General features: G+C 43.1%; 1 protein-coding gene across 1 annotated transcript in view; it reads left to right on the top strand.

Moving 5' to 3' along the window:
- Window positions 1-24,054, top strand: part of LOC127340270 (uncharacterized) — a 32,351-nt gene extending 8,297 nt beyond the window's left edge. Inside the window, exons 2-4 of the mRNA XM_051366041.1 lie at window positions 21,348-21,994; window positions 22,055-22,537; window positions 22,603-24,054. Coding sequence (XP_051222001.1) covers window positions 21,348-21,994; window positions 22,055-22,537; window positions 22,603-24,054 — 2,582 coding nt within the window. The remainder of the gene's footprint in view (window positions 1-21,347; window positions 21,995-22,054; window positions 22,538-22,602) is intronic.
- Window positions 24,055-24,594: the final 540 nt, after the last annotated feature.

The raw sequence follows: 24,594 nt of genomic DNA, 5'->3' as shown, positions 1-24,594 counted from the left end.
TTATTTCACTACCTGCTCGCTATAAACCTTTATTACTCTTGATAAACCCTTGCGAGCAAGTCTGTTTCCAGGTGCAACTGAATTGACAACTCCGTTGTTAAGGCTTCCAAGTGTTCTTTGTCTCCCCTTGTGTCGAATCAATAAATTGGGTTTTACTTCCCTCGAAAGACCATTGCGATCCCCTATACTTGTGGGTCATCAAGACTATTTTTAAAGCGCTCGTTGCCGGGGAGCATAGCTTTATTTGGAAGTTCACTTGGATTAATATTGTTCGCTACAAATTCTCCATCATGGGTAAACCTCGCGATACTAAGATCGCCATATTACCATCCACTACAAGAAAAGGTACAATTCTGAATACCTCTGTTGCTCTTGATTCACCATACGTGATTGATAAATTTGTTTCTCCGCTACATGCTTCGCATGCGGGTACATCTGCTGAATCTGAACACTCTCATAATATTGATAATGTTTCTGCTGTGCTTGATGATAGTGGTTCATTGGGATCTTTTCTAGATGCTACAATTGCTAGGTCTAGACAAATTGAAAATACTGAAACTCCTAATGCTACTACACCTGTTAGTTCACATGAACTTGGTTATTTTAGTGATGATCCTGAGGAAGAATATGAGGAGCATAAAGATGATTTTAATGAAAAATGCAATGCTACTACGATGCAAGAAAAATTAAAAAGTTGCTTGCAGAACATGTGTTAGATATAAAGCGTCTCTGATCCTAAGTTTGCCACATCTCCTATAAACATTAGGGATAAAGATTATGATTTTTCTCTTGATCTATCTCATATAGCTATTGTTGAGAAAACACCCTTTTGTGGTACTGAAAAAGAAAGTGCTTCGTTGAACACATGGTGAGCTATCTACTCTTAGTAGCTTGTTTTTACGATGATGTTAAGATGCGTACTTACTTTGTTGCTAAAATATTTCCATTCTCATTAAAGGATGACGCTAAAACTTGGTATAATAATTTGCCACCTAATTCTATTAAAAGTCCGAAAGAATTGCTTGATGTTTTCTTCCGCAAATACTTTCCTGCTAGTGCTCAACATATTGCTTTGCAGAGAATTTATAATTTTAATCAGGGAGATGAAGAGAAATTGCACGAGGCTTGGTCGAGATTCTGCTCTCTTATTAGAGCTCGACTGAGCATGATTTGGAAAAGCATGATTTACTTGATATATTTTATAGTGGACTAACCATTGAGTCTAGGGCATACCTGGATAGTTGTGCTGGTTGTGTTTTCAGGGAAAAGAACTCCAGGGCAGCGCCGAAGAATTATTGGCTAAAATAAGCCGGAATCATGATGATTGGACTACGCTGAACCGACTCCAACTCCAATATTGAAGAAGCGGGGTTTAATTAAATTGAATGATGAAGATATGAGGGAAGCCAAGAAGTCTCTCAAGGAGAAAGGTATTAAATCTGAAGATGTGAAGAATCTACCTCCTATTGAAGATATATGTGAGATAATTCCCCCTTCATCCATGATTGAGGTAAACTCCCTTCAACGCTTTACTAGGGAAGATATTCCATATTTGAAACCTCCTGCACAATGCTTAGATGAGTTTGATAATTATATTGTTAAGCAAGAAAATTTTAATATGAGAGTAGAGAATCATTTAATGGAAAATTCTCAAGCTATTAGTGAATTGCATGATATTGTGGAGAGAACCTCCAATGATGTTAAGATGCTTGTTAAACATTTTCAAATGATTCAAACTCAAATTGATCAACTCACTAAAGTGCAAAATGACTTGTTAGGGAATAATTCTAAAGAGAAACATGCTTATGAAGTAACAACTAGAGGTGGTGTCTCTACCCAGGATCCTCTATATCCTGAAGGGCATCCCAAAAGAGTTGAACAAGATTCTCAATGCATTGAACCTAGTGCTCATTCTAGGAAGAAAAAGAAGAAGAAACATAAAAATGTTGTAGAATCCTCTGAACCTGTTAATGATCCTAATAGTATTTCTATTTCTGATGCTGAAACTGAAAGTGATAATGATAATGATAATGATAAGAATGATACTCCTGATAAAGAAGAGGTTGAAGAAGAACCTGAAAAGCATGCTAAAAATAAAAAGTACACTAAAGAAGATTTTATTGCTGAGAAACATGGTAATGAAAGAGAACCTTGGGTGCAAAAGAAAATGCCTTTTCCTGCTAAGAAATTAAAATCAAAGGAAGAAGAACACTATAATAAATTTTGCGATTGGATGAAACCTTTATTCTTGCAAATCCCTTTGACTGATGCTATTAAATTGCCACCTTATTCAAAGTATATGAAAGATATTGTTACTAACAAAAGGAAAATCCCCAATGAGGAAATTTCCACTATGCTTGCTAATTACTCTTTCAATGGCAAAGTTCCGAAGAAGTTGGGCGACCCGGGTATACCTACTATTCCTTGTTCTATTAAGAATAATTATGTTAAAACTGCTCTATGTGATTTGGGAGCTGGTGTTAGTGTTATGCCTTTTTCTCTTTATAAGAGACTTTACTTAGATAAGTTGATACCTACTGATATATCTTTGCAAATGGCTGATAAATCTACTGCTATTCCTGTTGGTATATGTGAGAATGTTCCTGTTCAAGTTACTACTAACTGCTTAATATTAACTGATTTTGTTGTGTTGGAAATGCCTGAAGATGATAATATGTCTATTATTCTTGGGAGACCTTTTCTTAACACCGCAGGGGCTGTTATTGATTGCAATAAAGGAAAGGTTACTTTCAATGTTGATGATAGGGAGCATACCGTTTATTTTCCTAAGAAGATTGAGAAAGCGTGTGGAGTTAATACTATTTCTAATGTGAGAACTATCAAAGTGGGAACTATTGATTGTCCTATATATGAGCCTAAGGAAGAATATCAAATTCTCGTGATTGGATCCATATCAATACAATTCAAGGTAACATGATTGATTTGAGGTTTATTTCTTCTTATGCTATGTAAAATTTATTTGGTGACAAGACTTGATCAACCTTGTTAACGGATACTTTTTATATGCATAGAGGAGGTAAACAACATATCTTTCTTCCTCCACTTGCTCTAGTTGCTGTAGCACTTTTAATTTGCAAAGTTCTTTAGTTATTTGAAGATTTCAAAATTTTTCTGGCCAGTAATAATAAACTAAATACCCAGAAATGTGCGTTTTTCAAAGTTTTCAAAAATTCACAAAAATTATACCGTTGGTTCTATTTTTCGACGAGGCACCTGGGAGCACCAGAGGATGACCTGTGGGGCACCAGAGGGGGCCAGACCACAGGCCGACGCGGCCAAGGAGGTGGCCGCGCCACCATGTGGTGTGGGTCCCCCTCTGCCCCACTTTGTCATCTCTTTCGCCCAGAACAGTCTCTCTCCCGAAAAAACTCGTACCAAGTTCCTCTCTCTCGCGTTTTTGCTTCAGAACTCCAGATTTTTCGATCTCTTTGCTCAGCCCAGATTTCTGTCTGAAATTTGGCACATTTGCTCTTCGGTATGTGACTCCTCCACCCATCCAAGTAGAATTTCGTTTGGTTGAGTATATCTTGAATATTTTGCTGCTATAGGTAACATGTTTAGTGAGCTTGCATGCTTGTTCTAAGTGGTAGAAACTAGTTTTGATGCATGATTAGTACTCTAGCAAGTTCCTATGGTAGTTTCCCTCAATTATATGTCACCAAATCAAAATTTTTTATGTCATTTGTTGAAAATTTCAGAGAAGCTATGAAGAAGTTTAGCTTTGGAGAGTTGTTCAAGAAGGGGACAACCAGCACCGGGAGGCCTTCTAGGGCCGCCACCCGGATTAGGCAATCATATAATGAAGATATCCTCGCGCCTAGCTTCGCGCCTGAAGAGGACAACGGTCCTCCTAATGCTTCTACTTTTCCATGTTATGATTTTCTAAGGAATGCAGGGATACTGGAGGATTTCTTAACCCTTGTCAACAGGGCAGGGTTAACCACTTATATGGGCGATGAAAGGGAGCAATACTACTTGCTCACCAAAATCTTCGTCGAGAGTTTCCAGTTCAACAACAAACACTATGAGCCAACAAGCCATGCGTTCAGGATTTATGGTAATACTGTAACTATGCCATTGAAGGATTTTTGTTGTGCCTTGGATATTGCCCCTGTAGGTACAGCAAGTAGGATTGATGACAACCCCCGGGACTTGCTGGAGCTCTACCGTGGGATCACCGACGATGATTGTCGCACCATTCAGCGGGGCAAGATAAGGAACATTCAACTCCCCGCCATTAAATATTTTGCATACTACATTGCTACTAGCATTCTTGGTAGGGAGAACACTAGTAATATCTCTAGCTACCATCTTGCTTTCCTGAATATTGCACTTACTGGTCAAACCTCCTATCACCTTGGTGCTCTTATTGCTCGCCGCCTGACTACCAGGGGGCCTATTTTTGGAGGAACCATTGCACTGCGCGTTTTAACATATCTTAATCTTCCTATTGATCCTAATGATGTGCCATTGGCCCCTAGGAGACTTGATATTACTGCTATGAAGAGTCATCATTTTGTTACTACTGACTCTACTTTAGATAGTATTGTGTATAGAATGTTGTTTTCTGACGGGGAGGAGAAGGAAATCCCTCTTCCCCAACCTAGTTTGTTGAGTATTGACAGGCAGTCATGGTCGTGCACTAAGGAGGAGGTGGATGAACATTTGAAGATAAGAGACTTCCACCAGCAACATGACTCCGAGGATGTCGGGACCTCCTACGACCACACCGTCACATATCCGGGTGCTTCTTCTAGCACATACCCGGAATACGACCCATCTTCATATTACGGAGACACTACTTCATGGGATCGATGGGATTGAACTCCACTTAGGCCAAAAGCCTAAGCTTGGGGGGAGGTATACCAGCATCACTCATTCTTTGCATATTATGGTTGCTGGATACTTGTACATACTTGTTTTGTTCGATTGAGTGGCTTTCTAATGAGAGGAAGATGATATTTGGGGAAATGCTGCCTGAAAACAGATTCTGGAATGTTACTGTAAAAATCGTCAAAAATAGCCAGAGCGTCATTTTGCGCTGCAAATTTTTGTGTAGGTTCCCCAGGTTGTTATCTAACTTTCATTAGTTGAACACTTTTCGATCTGAGCAACGTAAGATTTTTGTTAAAATCGATTTCTGTACTGCTGTCAGGTTTTGGCAGATTTCTGCCATTTCGCTTTTCTGTGTTTCTTTTAGTTTGCTATTTCTTGATTTCGCTTTGTTTCCTTCCCAAAACACAAAAAGACCAAAAATATTTCTGTTATTTCTCTTCACCATTTGTTTGCTTTAGTTTCTTGCATTTGTTTCACTTTATTTGCTATTGCTAGTTTGCTATAAGAAAACCCAAAAAGATTTTGCTTTGTTTGTTTGTTTCCTCTTGTTCTTATTTGCAATTTGAAAACACCAAAAATATTTGCTGTTCTTCTCTGGTTTGTAAAGTTCTTTATGAGTTCAATGGTCTTCGGTGGCTGGAGCGTGGTTTTCATTTCATATTATCCAAGCTGTACAAGTGAAAAGGCAATAATGACGATCTACGACAATCTGATTGTGGTGAGAGGCTGGTATGAACTCTATTTGTTTTCATTTTTGTACATATGCTCATCCATGTGAGCATGCTTAGTTGGTTCATGTGAGGTATATGTTATTTGAGAAAGTCTAGTAGTTCATGATCTCTCATGTTTAGCTCCAATTTATTAATATGAGTAGCATGTCATGTATGTTTGTTTGCATTGTTTTATTCATAAGTAAGTATGGCATTGTGGTATCCTCCTCTGAATAATTCATTTATATCGACTTGGCACATGCTCACGCATGCATATGACTGAACAAAAAGTCAATTAAGCCTCGATGATTTATATTGCTTCAGAGTTCTTGTATAAATTTTATGCATCCGTTAATTTATTTTGCCGCAAGCATGATTATGACAATTCTTTGCTCTCTTGATTTGTCGCTCCCTAGTCTATTGCTAGCCTTCACTTGTACTGAGCGGGAACGCTGCTCGTACTTCCAAACACATGAAAACCAAGTTATTCCAGAGTGTCCACCATAAATACCTATGCATGGCATTTCAAACCATTCCAAGTAAATTCTCATGCGCTACCTTTAAAACCTTCAAAATGCTTCTCAATTTGTGTTTATGTTTCATAGCTCATGAGGAAGTATGTGGTGTTTAGCTTTCAACCTTGTCATTTACTTTTGACGGACTCTCATATGGACTAGTGGCACATCCGCTTATCCAATAATTTTGCAAAAAGAGTTGGCAATGGGATTCCCAGTCCCGAATTAATTAACTTAATTAGACACTCCTCCATGGTTTGTGATTGTTGGACGGCACCCGAAGGATTCGGTTAGCCATGGCTTGTGTAAGCAAAGGTTGGGGGGAGTGTCATCATCATAATAAAACCAAAATAAAAAAGGCACTCCTTCATGGTATGAGATTGTTGGCAGGCACCCGAGGATTCGGTTAGCCATGGTTTGTGAAAGAAAGGTTGGAAGGAGTGCCAAATAAATATGCAATAATTCATGGGAGCCGCTCTTGAAAGTCCGGTTAGCGAGGTAGTTAGTGTACCCATTACCATTCGTTGACAACAACAAACACCTCTCAAAATAATTTTACCCCTGTCTTTATAAAAATGAAAAGCTCTAGCGCATGTTAATCCCTGCTTCCCTCTGCGAAGGGTCAATCTTTTACTTTTATGTTGTGTCTCCATTATTTCTTTGAGCACTATCTTGAGAGCACAACTGTCATTCTTAGTATAATATGCTTGTCTCAAAATATGATTGATTGTGGTATAACTTTGATGCATTTATCTTTTGACAATCACTACTTCTAGTCTTTCTATGAACTCCAAAGGTGCCCGGGCATTTATGTTTTGCCAACCAAATACAGGCAAGCGAGATACCACTTTATCATACTCTCTTATGAATATTGCAATCTTGCTTATACACATGATTCATGATGCTTCTTATTAATTGTTGGTACCTCTCCATGATTGACATAGCTGTTAGATGATCTTATTTGTATATATCTCATTATGAACTGCTCGAGTATTAGCCATAGCATGAGAATATATACATCATATGAGCAAATGTGTTCGTGAAAGTTCTTTTATCGCTCAGTTGTTAACTGAATTGCTTGAGGACAAGCAATAAGCTAAGCTTGGGGGGAGTTGATACGTCCAAAACGTATCTACTTTCCCGAACACTTTTGCTATTGTTTTGCCTCTAATTTGTGTGTTTTGGATGCAACTAACACGGACTAACGCTGTTTTCAGCAGAACTGCTCTGGTGTCTCGTTTTTGTGCAGAAATCCAACTTTCGGGAAAAACCTCGGAATTTATGCAGAAGGCCCTATTTTCCGAGGAAACTAACGGAGCCAGAAGGGAAATTGAAGTGGAGGCCCGAGGGCCCCACACCATAGGGCGGCGCGACCCAGGGGGGGCCCGCGCGGCCCTGTGGTGTGGCCCCCTCGGCCGGCCTCCGACGCCCTCCTTCGGACTATTTATCGGCCTCGACCTAAAAACGCACGGGGAGAAGTCGAAATCGCCAGAAACCCTCCAGAACGCCGCCACATCGCGAAACTCCGTCGCGGGAGCCAGAAGTCTCCGTTCTGGCACTCCGCCGGGACGGGGAATTGGAGGAGATCATCGCCGCCATCACCGCCAACGCCTCTACATCAACCAGCCATGTTTCCCCCATCCATGTGTGAGTAATTCCCCCGCTGTAGGCCGAAGGGGATGGTAGGGATTGGATGAGATTGGTCATGTAATAGCATAAGATTGTTAGGGCATAGTGCCTAGTGTCCGTAGTTGGTACTTTGATGATATTGTTGCAACTTGTTATGCTTAATGCTTGTCACTAGGGCCCGAGTGCCATGATCTCAGATCTGAACATGTTATTGTTTCATCATGATATTCATTGTTTATGGTCTTACCTATAAGTTGTATACACATGTCGCTGTCCGGAACCAATGGCCCCGAAGTGACAAGAATTGGGACAACCGGAGGGAATGGTAGCGATGTGAGGATCACATGTGTTCACGGAGTGTTAATGCTTTGCTCCGGTACTCTATTAAAAGGAGTACCTTAATATCCAGTAGTTTCCCTTGAGGCCCGGCTGCCACCGGCTGGTAGGACAAAAGATGTTGTGCAAGTTTCTCATTGCGAGCGCGCACGACTATATATGGAACACATGCCTATTGATTGCTTTGTACTTGGACACCGTTTTATTATTATCTGCAAATGCCCTGCTATGATTGTTACATGAGTTTCTCTCATCCATGCAACGCCCGTCATCCGTCCCCGTGCCTACAGTATTTTAATCCTGCTGTTTACTAAAATCACTACTGCTGTCTCTGTTACTCTGCTGTTATTTCACTATCACATCGCTATAAACCTGTTACTACTGATAAACCCTTGCGAGCAAGTCTGTTTCCAGGTGCAACTGAATTGACAACTCCGTTGTTAAGGCTTCCAAGTGTTCTTTGTCTCCCCTTGTGTCGAATCAATAAATTGGGTTTTACTTCCCTCGAAGACTGTTGCGATCCCCTATACTTGTGGGTCATCAATGTCCAGCTCGATGACGGTGATGATGGCGTCGATTTCCCCCTCCCGGAGGGAATTTCCCCGGCGGATTCCTGCCCGCCGGAGAGCTCTTTTCTCTCTGGTGTTCTCCGCCCCGCAGAGGCGGCTGTAACTCTTCGCGAGGTACCCTCTGTGGCTTAGGTTTTCGGGACGAAGGATTTCGCGCAGAAAAGGAGGCGAAAGGGGTCGTGGGCCCCCCAAACCACATGGCGGCGCGGCCAGGGCATGGGCCGCGCCGCCCTAGGGTGTGGGCCCACCCTGGGTCCTCCTGGCCCCTCCTTCTGGCTTCCTTCGTCATCTTGAAAAATAGGATTTTTGGTATAATTTCCTCCCACAGTTGATCTTCCAAAATATTGCGTTCTGACGGTGCTTTTTTCCAGCAGAATCCTGGCTCCGGTGCTTGATCCTCCAATAATGATGAAACATGCAAAATAGATGAGATAACATAAGTATTGTGTCCCAATATGAAATATATCAATGAATAACAGCAAATTATGATATAACATAGTGATGCAAATTGGACGTATCAGCTCCCCCCAAGCTTAGACTTCGCTTGTCCCCAAGCGAAACTGAACTCGATAGACAGGACCACATGTTTATGGAGTGAAGAGTCGATAAATAAAATACGGACAAGAAGCATCATATTCATTCACACAAGACATTATAGTAAACAACCTCTCATAACTCAACTTGAAACAAGTATAAGGTAATCACAAGTAAAGGTGCATAAGAAATCATAATTGGTGATGGCAAACTTCATTCTTGGTCAGAGAACAATTAACAGATTATATTTACCTCATTGAGCAGCACTCTCATGTTAAAGTTTATAAGGCACAACTTGCATACTCAATCATAATGGTCTTTTCATGATCATTGATAACTTGCAAAGCTATATTCATTCAGATAAAACTTGTACTAAACAAGGAAGAATAAAAGACATGATGAAGCAAATCACAATATAATGGTTTGATCACAACTACTCAAATGCTTGCTTGAGATGGAGGGAAATAGGTTTACTGACTCAACATAAAGTAAAAGACAGGCCCTTCGCAGAGGGAAGCAGGGATTAAATCATGTGCTAGAGCTTTTTCAGTTTTGCAATCATATAAAGAGAATAAAAGTAACATTTTGAGAAGTGTTTGTTGTTGTCAACGACTGGTAGCGGGTACTCTAACCCCCTTGCCAGACAACCTCCTAAGAGCGGCTCCCATATTATTTTCATTTTGTGTGGCACTCCTTCCAACCTTTCTTTCACAAACCATGGCTAACCGAATCCTCGGGTGCCTGCCAACAATCTCATACCATGAAGGAGTGCCTTTTTATTTTAGCTTTATTGTGATGATGACACTCCCCCCAACCTTTGCTTACACAAGCCATGGCTAACCGAATCCTTCGGGTGCCGTCCATCAATCACATACCATGGAGGAGTGTCTATTTAGTTTGATTAGTTTGGGACTGGGAATCCCATTGCCAGCTCTTTTTGCAAAATTATTGGATAAGCGGATGAAGCCACTAGTCCATTGGTGGAAGTTGCCCAACAAGATTGAAAGATAAAACACCACATACTTCCTCATGAGCTATGAAACATTGACACAAATAAGAGATAACAAGTTTTGAATTGTTTAAAGGTAGCACATGAAGTATTTACTTGGAATGGCAGAAAATACCATGTAGTAGGTAGGTATGGTGGACACAAATGACATAGGTTTGGGTTAAGGTTTGGATGCACGAGAAGTATTCCCTCTCAGTACAGGTCTTTGGCTAGCAAGGTTAATTAGCAAGCATAAGAGTCGAGGGAAACAAACAAACATACATGTGATGGAAACAATCATGCATCTTCCTTGTAAGCGCAAACAATTTTAATCTTCAGAATAACAAGCTATGAGCTAACAAGAAAGAAAGACAATGAAACATCTACATGTATTTCTCTTTTCTATTTAAACCTCAAAGTGTTGTTGCTATTGACCAATGCTAAGTTTGCCAAAACCAAATAGATTTATTCAATGCTCCCAAAGTGATACCAATACTAACAACAAGGTAAATCATATGATAGAGATTGCAAACTAGAATAAGATGTGCAATATGTAAATGATAAGACTTCTCATTAATATTCCATAACGATAACTCACACCAAGGGATACATAGATAACCAACTAAAGGAGAGATACTTCCAAACGCAACCCATCTTATATGATAACTTCCCTACTCATGATATGACACTACTTGACAATAAAAGTAAAAGGTAGTGATGATGTGATACCGCGGCACTCCCCCAAGCTTGGAACAAACCAAGGGGATGCCAATACCGATGATGAATTACTCCTTTGGCGATGGTGGTGATGAACTCCTCCCGCGCTTCTTAATAAACTCCTTCAACTTCAGTTTCTCAGCTTGACAATTCTGCACTAAGATTCGAAGAGATTCATTGTTATCTGAAGTTGGCGATGATGACCTTGTGATGCGAATCGAGTGGTATTCCAGCATTCTTCGGAGACGGCAATTCTCCTCTTGGAGTATCTCCACTTCTCTTCTTAGAGCCCGATATTGATCACAAAACTCATCAGTAGTCCGTAGAACTTCTTCCAACATGGGGAAGGAGTCGAAGCTAAGAGCGGGTGGTAAAGGTCCCTGCAGGTTATGAGAAAAAGAACGTCGAGTGTCAACAGATCCCACTAATATTTGCTTGCTCCTTCCGGCTTGCTGCCCTTGTCTTGATGGCACCTCCTTCACTTCTTCCTCCGAAAGCCCCTTGCCCTTGTTGTTGGAGACCATGGTGCTTCTAAACTGAAAACAGATCCTGGCAGAAACAGCTCGAAACAAAACACGTAGAGAACACGATATACGGACCTCCAGGGGTCCGGGGGATTATATAGCAAAAATTTTCGCGACACAAGGAAAGTACCAGATCGAACCAGAGTCGGAAAGGGGAGACGGGGCGGCCAAACCATAGGTCGGCGCGGGCCCAGGCTTGGCCGCGCCGGCCTATGGTGCCACGCCCTCGTGCGTCCTTTCCACTCCGTTTCGAACTCGTAATTTTTCATATTTTCCAAAAACAGCAAAAATATTGTTCGGAAAGTAAATTGCGTACTTTTCATTACCAGTACTGTTACCTATTCAAAGTCGAGTTCTGGCGGACTGTCAATTTTCCCTTTGATGAAAGCTTCCGGTGTTTCCACTTGAATAATATCAACATCAACATTATAAGAATCACCTGAGATGTAATGCTTGAGTCTTTGTCCATTCACCACTTGCGTAGCATTGCCTTGGAGAGAGCTAATTTTGATTGCTCCTGAACGATACACCTCCTCGACAACATACGGTCCTTCCCATTTCGAGAGTAATTTCCCTGCAAAGAATCTGAGACGAGACCGATACAATAGGACTTTATCCCCAATATTAAATTCTCTTTTGATAATCCTCCTATCATGCCATTTTTTAACTTTCTCTTTAAAGAGTTTAGCATTTTCATAAGCTTCACTTCTCCATTCATCTAGAGAGCTTAATTGCAACAACCTCTTATCACCGGCAAGTTTAGGATCTTTATTTAATTCTCTAACAGCCCAATAAGCTTTGTGCTCTAGTTCTAAAGGTAAATGACAAGCTTTCCCATAAACCATTTTATAAGGTGACATTCCCATGGGGTTTTTATAAGCAGTTCTATAAGCCCATAGTGCATCCTTCAATTTACTAGCCCAATTCTTTCTAGTTTTATTAACAGTCTTTCCCAAAATAGATTTAATCTCTCTATTTGATAATTCTACTTGACCACTAGTTTGAGGATGATAAGCGGAAGCAATTCTATGATTAATACCATACTTAGCAAGAGTTTTTCTAAAACCTCCATGAATAAAATGAGAACCTCCATCAGTCATAATATATCTAGGTACTCCAAATCTAGGAAAAATAATATCTAAAAGCATTCTTAAAGAGGTCTCACCATCGGCACTTTTTGTAGGTATGGCTTCCACCCATTTAGTAACATAATCAACAGCAACAAGTATGTGAGTGTTACCTTCTGAAGACGGAAAAGGTCCCATGAAGTCAAATCCCCAACAATCAAACGGTTCAATAACAAGAGTATAATTCATAGGCATTTCATTACGTCTGGAGATATTACCAACCCGTTGGCATTCATCGCAAGATAAAATAAACTTTCTCGCATCCTTGAAGAGAGTTGGCCAATAAAAACCTGATTGTAGAACCTTTTGCGCGGTTCTTTCTCCGGCGTGATGTCCTCCATAAGCACTACCATGACATTTACTCAATATCTCTTGTTGTTCATATTCGGGAACACATCTTCGCATAATACCATCCACTCCTTCTTTATATAAGTGTGGGTCATCCCAGAAATAATGCCTCAAGTCATAAAAGAATTTCCTCCTTTGCTGAGCTGAAAAGGTTGGAGGCAAGTACTTGGAAACAATAAAGTTAGCATAATCAGCATACCAAGGACTGTCTCGCGAGCTCACCTTTATTACAGCCAATTGTTCATTTGGAAAACTATCATTAACTTGAGGAATGGATCATAAGCAATATTTTCCAATCTAGACAAATTATCAGCAACAGGATTATCAGCACCTTTCCTATCTACAATATGTAAATCAAATTCTTGCAAAAGAAGTACCCATCTAATAAGCCTAGGCTTAGCATCTTTCTTTGTCATAAGGTATCTAATTGCAGCATGATCAGTATGAATAGTAACTTTTGAATCAACAATATAAGATCTAAATTTATCACAAGCAAAGACTACAGCTAATAATTCTTTTTCAGTCGTAGCATAATTTCTTTGAGCAGCATCAAGAGTTTTACTAGCATAATGAATAACATTCAGTTTTTTATCTACTCGCTGTCCAAGAACATGCCTACAAAGAAAATCACTAGCATCACACATAATCTCAAAGGGTAAGTTCCAATCGGAGGTTCAACTATAGGAGCAGCTTGTTAAGGCTTTCTTAAGAGTTTCAAAAGCTTCCTTACAATCATCATCAAAAACAAATGGTACATCTTTTTGAAGAAGATTAGTAAGAGGCTTTGAAATCTTGGAGAAATCTTTAATAAATCTCCTATAAAACCCAGCATGACCAAGAACACTACGAATACCTTTAACATCCCTCGGATAGGGCATTTTCTCAATTGCTTCAACTTTAGCTCTATCAACTTCAATACCTCTCTCAGAAATTTTATGTCCCAATACAATTCCTTCATTAACCATAAAGTGGCATTTCTCCCAATTAAGAACAAGGTTAGTTTCTTCACATCTCTGCAAAACTTTATCAAGGTTTCGCAAACAACTATCAAAAGAATTCCCGTAGACGGAAAAATCATCCATGAATACCTCTACAATACTTTCACAAAAACCATGAAAAATAGCAGACATGCATCTTTGAAAAGTAGCAGGAGCATTACATAAACCAAAAGGCATACGTCTATAAGCATAAGTTCCATAGGGACAAGTGAAAGTGGTTTTCTCTTGATCTTTAGCTTTAACAGCAATTTGTGAAAACCCAGAATAACCATCAAGAAAGCAAAAATGAGTATTTTTAGACAATCTTTCTAGCATTTGATCAATAAATGGTAAAGGGTAATGATCTTTCTTAGTAACTTTATTAACTTTTCGAAAATCAATGCACATTCTATACCCTACAACTACTCTTTGAGGGATGAGCTCATCATTATCATTTGGCACAACAGTCATTCCTCCTTTCTTGGGAACGCAATGCACAGGACTAACCCATATACTATCAGCAATGGGATATATAATACCAGCTTCAAGAAGTCTTAATACCTCATTCCTTACCACTTCCTTCATCTTCGGAATTAGACGACGCTGATGTTCAACAACAGGCTTTGCATCATCTTCCATATTAATAGCATGTTGGCAAATAGAAGGAGAAATCCCTTTCAAATCATCAAGAGTGTAACCAATAGCTCCTCGGTGCTTCTTCAATATTTCCAATAACCTTTCTTCCTCAATCTCTGAAAGCTTAGAACTAATAATAACAGGATATATTTTCTTATCATCAATATGAGCATATTTAAGATTATCAGGTAAAGGCTTTAAATCAAAAACAGGATCTTCCTTTGGTGGCGGTGTTGTACCCAAATCTTCAACCGGTAAATCATGCTTAAGAATAGGTTGGCGAAGAAAAATTTCCTCGAGCTCATCTCTTTCTTTCCTAAAAACTTCACTCTCGCTATCCTCCAAATGTTGCTGCAAAGGATTATTAGGAACAAGAACAATAGATGCACATTGCTCCATTTTAAAATCATTACTAGGCAAATCAGCTTTATAAGGAGTTTTAGTAAATTTAGAGAAGTTAAACTCATAAGATTCACCAGCAAATTTAGTCAAAATTTTCTCTTTCTTACAATCTATAATAGCTCCACAAGTATTTAGAAAAGGTCTACCAAAAATAATAGGACAATAATCACTAGCAGCAGAACCAAGTACCAAAAAGTCAGCAGGATATTTAATCTTACCGCATAAAACTTCCACATCTCGAACAATACCAATTGGAGAAATAGTTTCTCTATTAGCCAGCTGAATAACCACATCAATATCTTCAAGTTCACAAGAATCAATTTCGTGCATAATCTCCGTGTAAAGCTCATACGGAATAGCACTAACACTTGCACCAATATCACATAATCCATAATAGCAATGATCACCAATTCTAACAGATAGCATAGGAACACTAGCTTGTTTGGGTTTATTAGGATGTGAAACAATATTAGAAGCATCTTCACAGAAAATAATATGACCATCCTCCACATTTTCAGTCACAAGATCTTTAATTATTGCAACAAAGGTTCAACTTTTATTTGTTCTTCGGGTTCTATAGGTTTCTTTTCACTTTTATGAACCGCACTATTTATAACAGTACTCCTTCATTTTAGCAGGGAAAGGAGTTTTTTCAATATAAGCTTCAGAATAACATGATCAGCAGCTTCAACTACAACGCATTTATTAATAGATGAATCAATTTTATCTTTATACGGTTCATGATACTTATCAAAATTCTTCTTAGGCAATTCATAATGAGAGGCAAAAGCTTTATAAAGATTTACAAAGAACTTGAGAATCAAGACCATATGTAGCACTCATATTACGAAATTTATCAAGATCCATAAAAGCTTCAATGCATTTATAATCATAAATTATACCTGATTCTCTATCCTTGTCGTTCTCCCAACCTTCGTATTTTCTTGGATCCGATCAAGAAGGTCCCTTTTAAACTCTTCTTTGTTGCGTGTAAATGATCCGTAACAAGAAGTATCCAGCAAGGTCTTGTCTTGAAAAGAAAGTCTTGCATAGAAATTATCAATAATAACATTACCAGAAGCTCATGAATGGGGCATTTGAGCATTAAAGACTTCAATCTCCCCCAAGCTTGGGCAATACTCTCTCCATCATGAGGCCAAAAATTATATATGCGATTCCGATCCTTATGAATTTCACTTGGAGGATAGAACTTAGAATAAAACCGGGGCACAATATCATTCCATTCAAGAGAATCCCCATTATCCAGTAATTTATACCAATGCGCCGCCTTACCAGACAGCGATAAAGAGAATAGTTTCTTCCTCACTTCATCCATAGCAATACCTGCACATTTGAATAACCCGCATAATTCATGCAAAAACAGTAAATGATCACCGGGGTGGACAGTTCCATCCCCTTCATAGCGGTTATCCATAACACGTTCAATAATTTTCATAGGTATTTTATATGGTATCACTTCCTCACCTGGCGCCTCATCCACTACCGTTGCAGTAGTAGTAGATTTCCCAAATAAAAATTGAAGAGAAGATCTCTCCATAATGACTTATAGCGAGTGCAGAAATAAAATCAGCACAACAAGTAAGGTTTTCCTTACCAATTCCACTTACCAATAGCGCTTCACTCCGACAACGGCGCCGGAGAAAATAGTCTTGATGACCCACAAGTATAGGGGTGTATCGTAGTATCTTCGATAAGTAAGAATGTCGATCCCAACGAGGAGCAGAAGGTGTTGACAAGCGGTTTCGATGAAGGATTCTTGTAAATGCTCACAGACAAGTATTCAGGGGGTTTTGGTGTAACAGTTGAATAAAGTACGAGTAAGTAAAGTGCGAGAGTAATAATTGCAGCGAGTGGCCCAATCCTTTTTAGCACAAAGGACAAGCCGGTTTGTTTACTTATAATGACCAAACGTTCTCGAGGACACACGGGATTTTAGTCTAGTGCTTTCGCTACATACGACTAAATAATCTTCATTGTTATGATAAGTGCTGTGTGGGTGAACCTATGCTAATGTACCGCCCTTCCTAGGACTAATACATACTTGTGATTATACCCCTTGCAAGCATCCGCAACTACAAGAAAGTAATTAAGAATAAATCTAACCACAGCCTTAAACTCTGAGATCCTGCGATCCCTCCCTGCATCGATATACCAACGGGGTTTAGGTTTCTGTCACTCCGGCAACCCCGCAATTAGCAAACGAATACAAGATGCATTCCCCTAGGCCCATAAATGGTGAAGTGTCATGTAGTCGACGTTCACATGACACCACTAGAAGAATAACACCACAACTTAAATATCATACCATTGAATATTACTCAACCATAGTTCACTACTAACATTTAGACTTCACCCATGTCCTCAAGAACTAAACGAACTACTCACGAGACATCATATGGAACATGATCAGAGGTGATATGATGATGAATAACAATCTGAACATAAACTTGGTTCAATGGTTTCACTCAATAGCATCAACAACAAGTAGAGATCGATACCGGGAGAGTTTCCCCTATCAAACAATCAAGATCAAACCCAAATTGCTACGGCGGTGATGGTGTCCAGCGGTGGAGACGGCGGTGATGATGGTGGAGATGATGATGATGGTGATGGCGATGATGTCCAGCTCGATGACGGTGATGATGGCGTCGATTTCCCCCTCCCGGAGGGAATTTCCCCGGCGGATTCCTGCCCGCCGGAGAGCTCTTTTCTCTCTGGTGTTCTCCGCCCCGCAGAGGCGGTTGTAACTCTTCGCGAGGTACCCTCTGTGGCTTAGGTTTTCGGGACGAAGGATTTCGCGCAGAAAAGGAGGCGAAAGGGGTCGTGGGCCCCCCAAACCACATGGCGGCGCGGCCAGGGCATGGGCCGCGCCGCCCTAGGGTGTGGGCCCACCCTGGGTCCTCCTGGCCCCTCCTTCTTGCTTCCTTCGTCATCTTGAAAAATAGGATTTTTGGTATAATTTCCTCCCACAGTTGATCTTCCGAAATATTGCGTTCTGACGGTGCTTTTTCCAGCAGAATCCTGGCTCCGGTGCTTGATCCTCCAATAATGATGAAACATGCAAAATAGATGAGATAACATAAGTATTGTGTCCCAATATGAAATATATCAATGAATAACAGCAAATTATGATATAAAATAGTGATGCAAATTGGACGTATCAATGAGTCTCAAAAATAGCTTTCAGCTCTTTCATCAACTCATGAGGATCGTGGTGCTCAAAACGTTTTTGAAGATCGGATTCCAGACTGCATAGGATGGCACACTGAACTTGAGAGTACCGAGTTTTTCGAGTCTCGTAAACAGCTTTTACTTCATCGGTTTCAGTTTCTGCAGGAGGGTCACCTAGCGGTGCATCAAGCACATATTGCAGATTTCCGCCAGAGAGGAAGATCCTCACATGACGGAACCAGTCGGTGAAGTTGCTACCGTTGCTCTTAAGTTTCTCTTTCTCTAGGAACTGATTAAAATTGATTGGGGACGCCATCTCTACAACATATATTTGCAAAAGTTTAGACTAAGTTTATGACAAATTGAGTTCAAATTTTAATTCAACATAATTAAAAATCTAGGTGAACTCCCACTCAAAACAATATCCCTCGCATTGTCTTAGTGATCACACGAACCAAATCCACCGCACCTATGTCCGATCATCACGAGACAATGTGTGATTTCAATGGCGAACACTCAAAGTGTTCATCATATCAACCATATGATTCATGCTCTACCTTTCGGTATCACGTGTTCCGAGACCATGTCTGTACATGCTAGGCTCGTCAAGGCCACCTTAGTATCCGCATGTGCAAAACTGTCTTGCACCCGTTGTATGCACTTGTTGATTCTATCACACCCGATCATCACGAGATGCTTCGAAACGAAAAGTCTTGGCAACGGTGCTACTAAGGATGAACACTTCATTATCTTGAGATTTTAGTGAGGGATCATCTTATAATGCTACCGTCGCGATCTAAGCAAAATAAGATGCATAAAAGGATTAACATCACATGCAGTTCATATGTGATATGATATGGCCCTTTTGTCTTTGCGCCTTTGATCTTCATCTCCAAAGCACGGACATGATCTCCATCATCTTCGGGCATGATCTCCATCATCGTCGGCGTAGCGTCAAGGTCAATGGCGCCGTCTTCATGATTGTCCTCCATGTAGCAACTATTACAACTACTTTGAAATACTACTCAACATGAAATTTAAAGACAACCATAAGGCTCCTGCCGGTTGCCACAATACAATAATGATCATCTCATACATATTCATCATCACATTATGGCCATATCACATCACCAAACCTTGCAAAAACAAGTTAGACGTCTCTAATTTGGTATGCATATTTTACGTGGTTTAGGGTTTTTGAGAGAGATCTAATCTACCTACGAACATGAACCACAACGTTGATACTAATGTTTTCAATAGAAGAGTAAATTGAATCTTCACTATAGTAGGAGAGACAGACACCCGCAAAGCCTCTTATGCAATACAAGTTGCATGTCGAACGAGGAACAAGTCTCATGAACGCGGTCATGTAAAGTTAGTCCGAGCCGCTTCATCCCACTATGCCACAAAGATGCAAAGTACTCAAACTAAAGATAACAAGAGCATCAACGCCCACAAAACCATTGTGTTCTACTCGTGCAACCATCTATGCATAGACACGGCTCTGATACCACTGCAGGATAACGTTGCATAGAAAACAAAAAAATTCCTACCGCGAACACGCAATCCAAGCCAAGATGCAATCTAGAAGACGGTAGCAACGAGGGGATTATCGAGTCTCACCCTTGAAGAGATTCCAAAGCCTACAAGATGAGGCTCTTGTTGCTGCGGTAGACGTTCACTTGCCGCTTGCAAAAGCGCGTAGAAGATCTTGATCACCGGCGCCACGAACGGGCAGCACCTCCGTACTCGGTCACACGTTCGGTTGTTGATGAAGACGACGTCCACCTCCCGTTCCAGCGGGCAGCAGAAGTAGTAGCTCCTCTTGAATCCGACAGCACGACGGCGTGGTGTCGGTGGCGGTGGAGAACTCCGGCGGAGCTTCGCTAAGCGTGCGGGAGCTTATGGAGGAGAGGGGGCGGCTAGGGTTTGGGAGGGGGTGGCCGGCCTCTCAAGGGGGGCGGCCAGGTTGTGGTTTTAGGGTGTCCGGCCCCCTCCCCTTGGCCCCTCATTATATAGGTGGAAGCCCCAAGTGTTGGACTACAAGTCTCCGAATAAGACCCGAACCCAAAACCTTCCATGTGATAGGGAAACCTACCCAAGGTGGGAATCCCACTTGGGGTGGGATTCCCCCCTTCCATGTGGGGGGGGGGGGGGGTGGCCGGCCCCCATAGGGGGAGTCCACTTGGGACTCCTCCCCACTAGGGTTGGCCGGCCATGGAGGTGGAGTCCCTCCGGGACTCCACCTTCCTTGGTGGTTTCTTCCGGACTTTTCTAGAACCTTCTAGAACCTTCCATAGAACCTTCCGGATCATTTTAATTCACATAAAATGACATCCTATATATGAATCTTATTCTCCGGACCATTCCGGAACTCCTCGTGATGTCCGGGATCTCATCCGGGACTCCGAACAAATATTCGAACTCCATTCCATATTCAAGTTCTACCATTTCAACATCCAACTTTAAGTGTGTCACCCTACGGTTCGTGAACTATGCGGACATGGTTGAGTACTCACTCCAACCAATAACCAATAGCGGGATCTGGATATCCATAATGGCTCCCACATATTCAACGATGACTTTAGTGATCGAATGAACCATTCACATACGATACCAATTCCCTTTGTCACGCGATATTTTACTTGTCCGAGGTTTGATCTTCGGTATCACTCTATACCTTGTTCAACCTCGTCTCCTGACAAGTACTCTTTACTCGTACCGTGGTATGTGGTCTCTTATGAACTTATTCATATGCTTGCAAGACATTAGACGACATTCCACCGAGAGGGCCCAGAGTATATCTATCCGTCATCGGGATGGACAAATCCCACTGTTGATCCATATGCCTCAACTCATACTTTCCGGATACTTAATCCCACCTTTATAACCACCCATTTACGCAGTGGCGTTTGGTGTAATCAAAGTACCTTTCCGGTATAAGTGATTTAAATGATCTCATGGTCATAAGGACTAGGTAACTATGTATCGAAAGCTTATAGCAAATAACTTAATGACGAGATCTTCTGCTACGCTTAATTGGGTGTGTCCATTACATCATTCATACAATGATATAACCTTGTTATTAATAACATCCAATGTTCATGATTATGAAACTAATCATCCATTAATTAACAAGCTAGTTAAGAGGCATACTAGGGACTCTTTGTTTGTCTACATATCACACATGTACTAATGTTTCGGTTAATACAATTATAGCATGACATATAAACATTTATCATAAACATAAAGATATAAATAATAACCACTTTATTATTGCCTCTAGGGCATATCTCCTTCACTTTTGTCATCGATCTTCTTGACCTGTTTGAAGAGACTCGGCCTCTTTCGGCGGAGGAGCTGGCTTTGCGTGTGTTGTGCATGGACACTTTGGAGCGGCTGATCCTGGAGCGCGCTGCCCATTGGAAGCAGCGCGAGAAATTTCGTGCCATTGTGGAGGGAGACGAAAACACCCGGTTCTTCCATGCCCGTGCGTCGCAGCGGATGCATCGCAATTCCATCCGCTCGCTTGACGTTGACGGGGCGGTCATTGTCTCCCACGAGGCAAAAGCGGCTGCTCTCCACTCCTTCTACGGCGAGCTCCTCGGCCGCGCCTCCGACGCGGTCTGGGAATTTGATGTCGATGAACTCTACGCCAACAACCGCGCCGTGGACGGGGACGCCCTTGTTGGGCCCTTTTCGGCCCAAGAAGTGGAGTCTGCCCTGCACTCCCTCGACTGCTCCAGCGCTGCTGGCCCGGACGGGTTTGGGCCGTCCTTCTACCGTGCGACATGGGCCACAGTCCGTGGCAGCCTGCTACGGCTTTTTGAAAAATTCCATTCCCGCGCGGCGGAGCTGGAGCGAATCAACCGATCCCACATTGTGCTGCTGCCGAAGACGGCGGGGTGCCTGTCGCCGGGCTCGTTCAGGCCGGTCTCTCTTCAAAAATGCAGCATCAAGACGTTGTGCAAAACCCTCACCATACGGCTGTAGCGTCAGATCGGGCGGCTGATCGACGTCGACCAAACTGGCTTTCTCGCCTGTCGGAGCATCTCCGAGACCTTCGTCTACGCGACGGAGCTTGTGCAAACCTGCTTCCGCCGCCGCGCGCCCAGTGTCGTCCTCAAGCTCGACTTCGCCAAAGCTTTCGACTCGGTCAATTGGGCGAGCCTGCGCAAAGTGATGCTTGCCCGAGGCTTCCCCAAGCTGTGGTGTGACTGGATGGACGACCTCTTCGCCTCCTCCCGCTCCGCTATCCTGCTCAATGGCATCCCCGGCAAGTGGATCAAGCTCATGCGCGGGCTCCGGCAGGGGGACCCGCTGTCGCCGTACCTGTGTCTGCTCGTGGCCGACGTGCTGCAGCGGCTGGTGCAGCGCGACGGCGCGCTCCAGCACCCCATCGTCGATGGCGCTCCATGCCCCATCCTCAAATATGCGGACGACACGCTCATCATCCTGCGTGCGGACGCCGCCGCGGCTCGTCGCCTACGGCTGCTGCTCGAACAGTTTGGAGCGGGACAGGGCTTCGCATCAACTTCCAGAAAAGCACGCTGGTGCCCATGCACGTTCCTCCCCCGCTGTTGGTCGAGATCCAAGATGTGCTCCAATGTCGTGTGGAGGGCTTCCCGCAGACGTACCTCGGCCTGCCTCTCTTCGCCGAGAAACTGAGGCTCGCGGCTTTCTTGCCGCTCATTGCAAAGGTTGACAAGTACCTGTCCGGGTGGCGGGCGCTCCTCTTGTCGCCAGGAGGGCGCATCGTCCTGCTCAACGCTGTGCTGGACGCGCTCCCCACCTTTGCCATGGGTGCCCTGGAGCTCCCGCCTGGGGTCACTACGGCCCTGGACAGGCTTCGTCGTGCCTTCCTCTGGGCTGCCACAGACCGTGTCACCGGGGCCAAGTGCCTCGTGGCCTGGGAATGGGTGTGCCGTTCGAAGGAAGAAGGTGGCCTTGGCGTCCGCTCCTTGCCTGCCCAAAATGCCTGCCTGCTCACCAAGTTGCTCCACCATCTCCACTGCGCTCCGGAAGAATCCTGGCCCCGCTGGGTCTGGCGCAGCCTTGATGGGCTGCCGCTTGATGACGCTGCCCGCTCCACGTCGCTCTCCGGCACGCACTGGACATCCCTGCTCCGCCTGCTCCCCCTGTACCGCGCCATCTCACGCGTGGCTGTCAGGGATGGCAAACGGACCTCGTTCTGGCGCGACCACTGGCTCCCTCTGGGCACCCTCGAGTCTGCCATGCCGGAGCTGTTCTCCCACTGTTCGTACCCATCCGCGACAGTTCGACACGTCTTGGATGCGGGGCTTGACTCGACTCTGGTTGCGCGTCTCTCGGCGACGGCTGCCAGACAGCGTGAGACGCTCCTCCCCATCCTGTCGCGCGTGATGCTTACTGATGGAGCCGACTCGCGCTCTCTACCGCTCTGCGCCCGTGGAGAGCGTCTGAGCACCTCCTCGCTCTATCGGCTCTGCACCGACGACGGCGTCCGTGACGAGCACCACCCCTTCGTCTGGTGCAACTCCGCCCCGGCGCGTGTCCGTTTCTTCGCTTGGCTGCTGGTCAGAGGGCGTATTCAGTGCCGCTCTAATCTGCTGCGCAAGGGCATCCTTGACGAGCACGACAGCCTCTGCCCCATCTATGATGGCCCCATCGAAACACCTGACCACATCATGTTTGGGTGTGAGTTCGCCTGCCGTTTTTGGTCTCTGCTGGGCGCCGATGCTGCCGCTACTCACAAGGTGACGGAGGCGTCTACCTGTCCCCTCCCTCCCTCGGCTCCGGCGGGTTCGGCAACGACACTACGGTTGCTCTGCCTCTGGCACCTTTGGAAGCATCGCAACGGAGTTGTCTTCAACGGGCTCGCTCCCTCTCTCTCCCTGGTGCGTAAGAACTGCAGAGAGGATGCCGTGCTCTGGCGTGCTCGTCTTCCCATGGAGCAGCGCGCCGACGTTGACCTCTGGCTCACCTACTTACTCCCTGTCCTATTTTTAGCCTAGCCTAGTCTGAGCTCGCCCCCGTCGCGTTGGGCGATGCCTCCCTCGTCCCCTTGTACTATGCTGATGTAAAACTATGGGGATTTCACCCCTGTCTTCCGACGTAAATGAAAATTATGCAGGTGGAGGCCTTGCGCCTCCCCCGGTGAACACTCAAAAAAAAATTCTTTCGCTTATAGCTAATTCTCACACAATTAGCTCCATGTTCATCGATTTGAAAAAAATGAATAAACTATCTAAAAACACACTGCTTTTACTCTAAATATATAGTCTATTTTTTGTGTTTCTGCTACTCTTTGATCTATAATAAGTGTTCGTAGAAGAAGCAAGCCCAAGTAGTACAATTCTTCCTCTTTGTTACTTTTTTTTTGTCATGTATGCTGGTTATCCCTAGCAGCTCGTTGTTTTTTGCTTTCTGTTGTTGCTATCGTTGTATTTCTGGCCGGTTGATGGACTCGTCAATTCAAAGTCAGGCTTTCGAGCTTTATATTTTTAAAAAGTGGCTACAATTCTTTCAGAATCCTCAAGGCATCGAACAAGTGA

This window comes from Lolium perenne, chromosome 3, assembly GCF_019359855.2.
Source record: "Lolium perenne isolate Kyuss_39 chromosome 3, Kyuss_2.0, whole genome shotgun sequence".
NCBI classification, from domain to species: Eukaryota; Viridiplantae; Streptophyta; class Magnoliopsida; order Poales; family Poaceae; genus Lolium; species Lolium perenne.
This window is presented reverse-complemented; position numbering and strand designations above follow the sequence as displayed.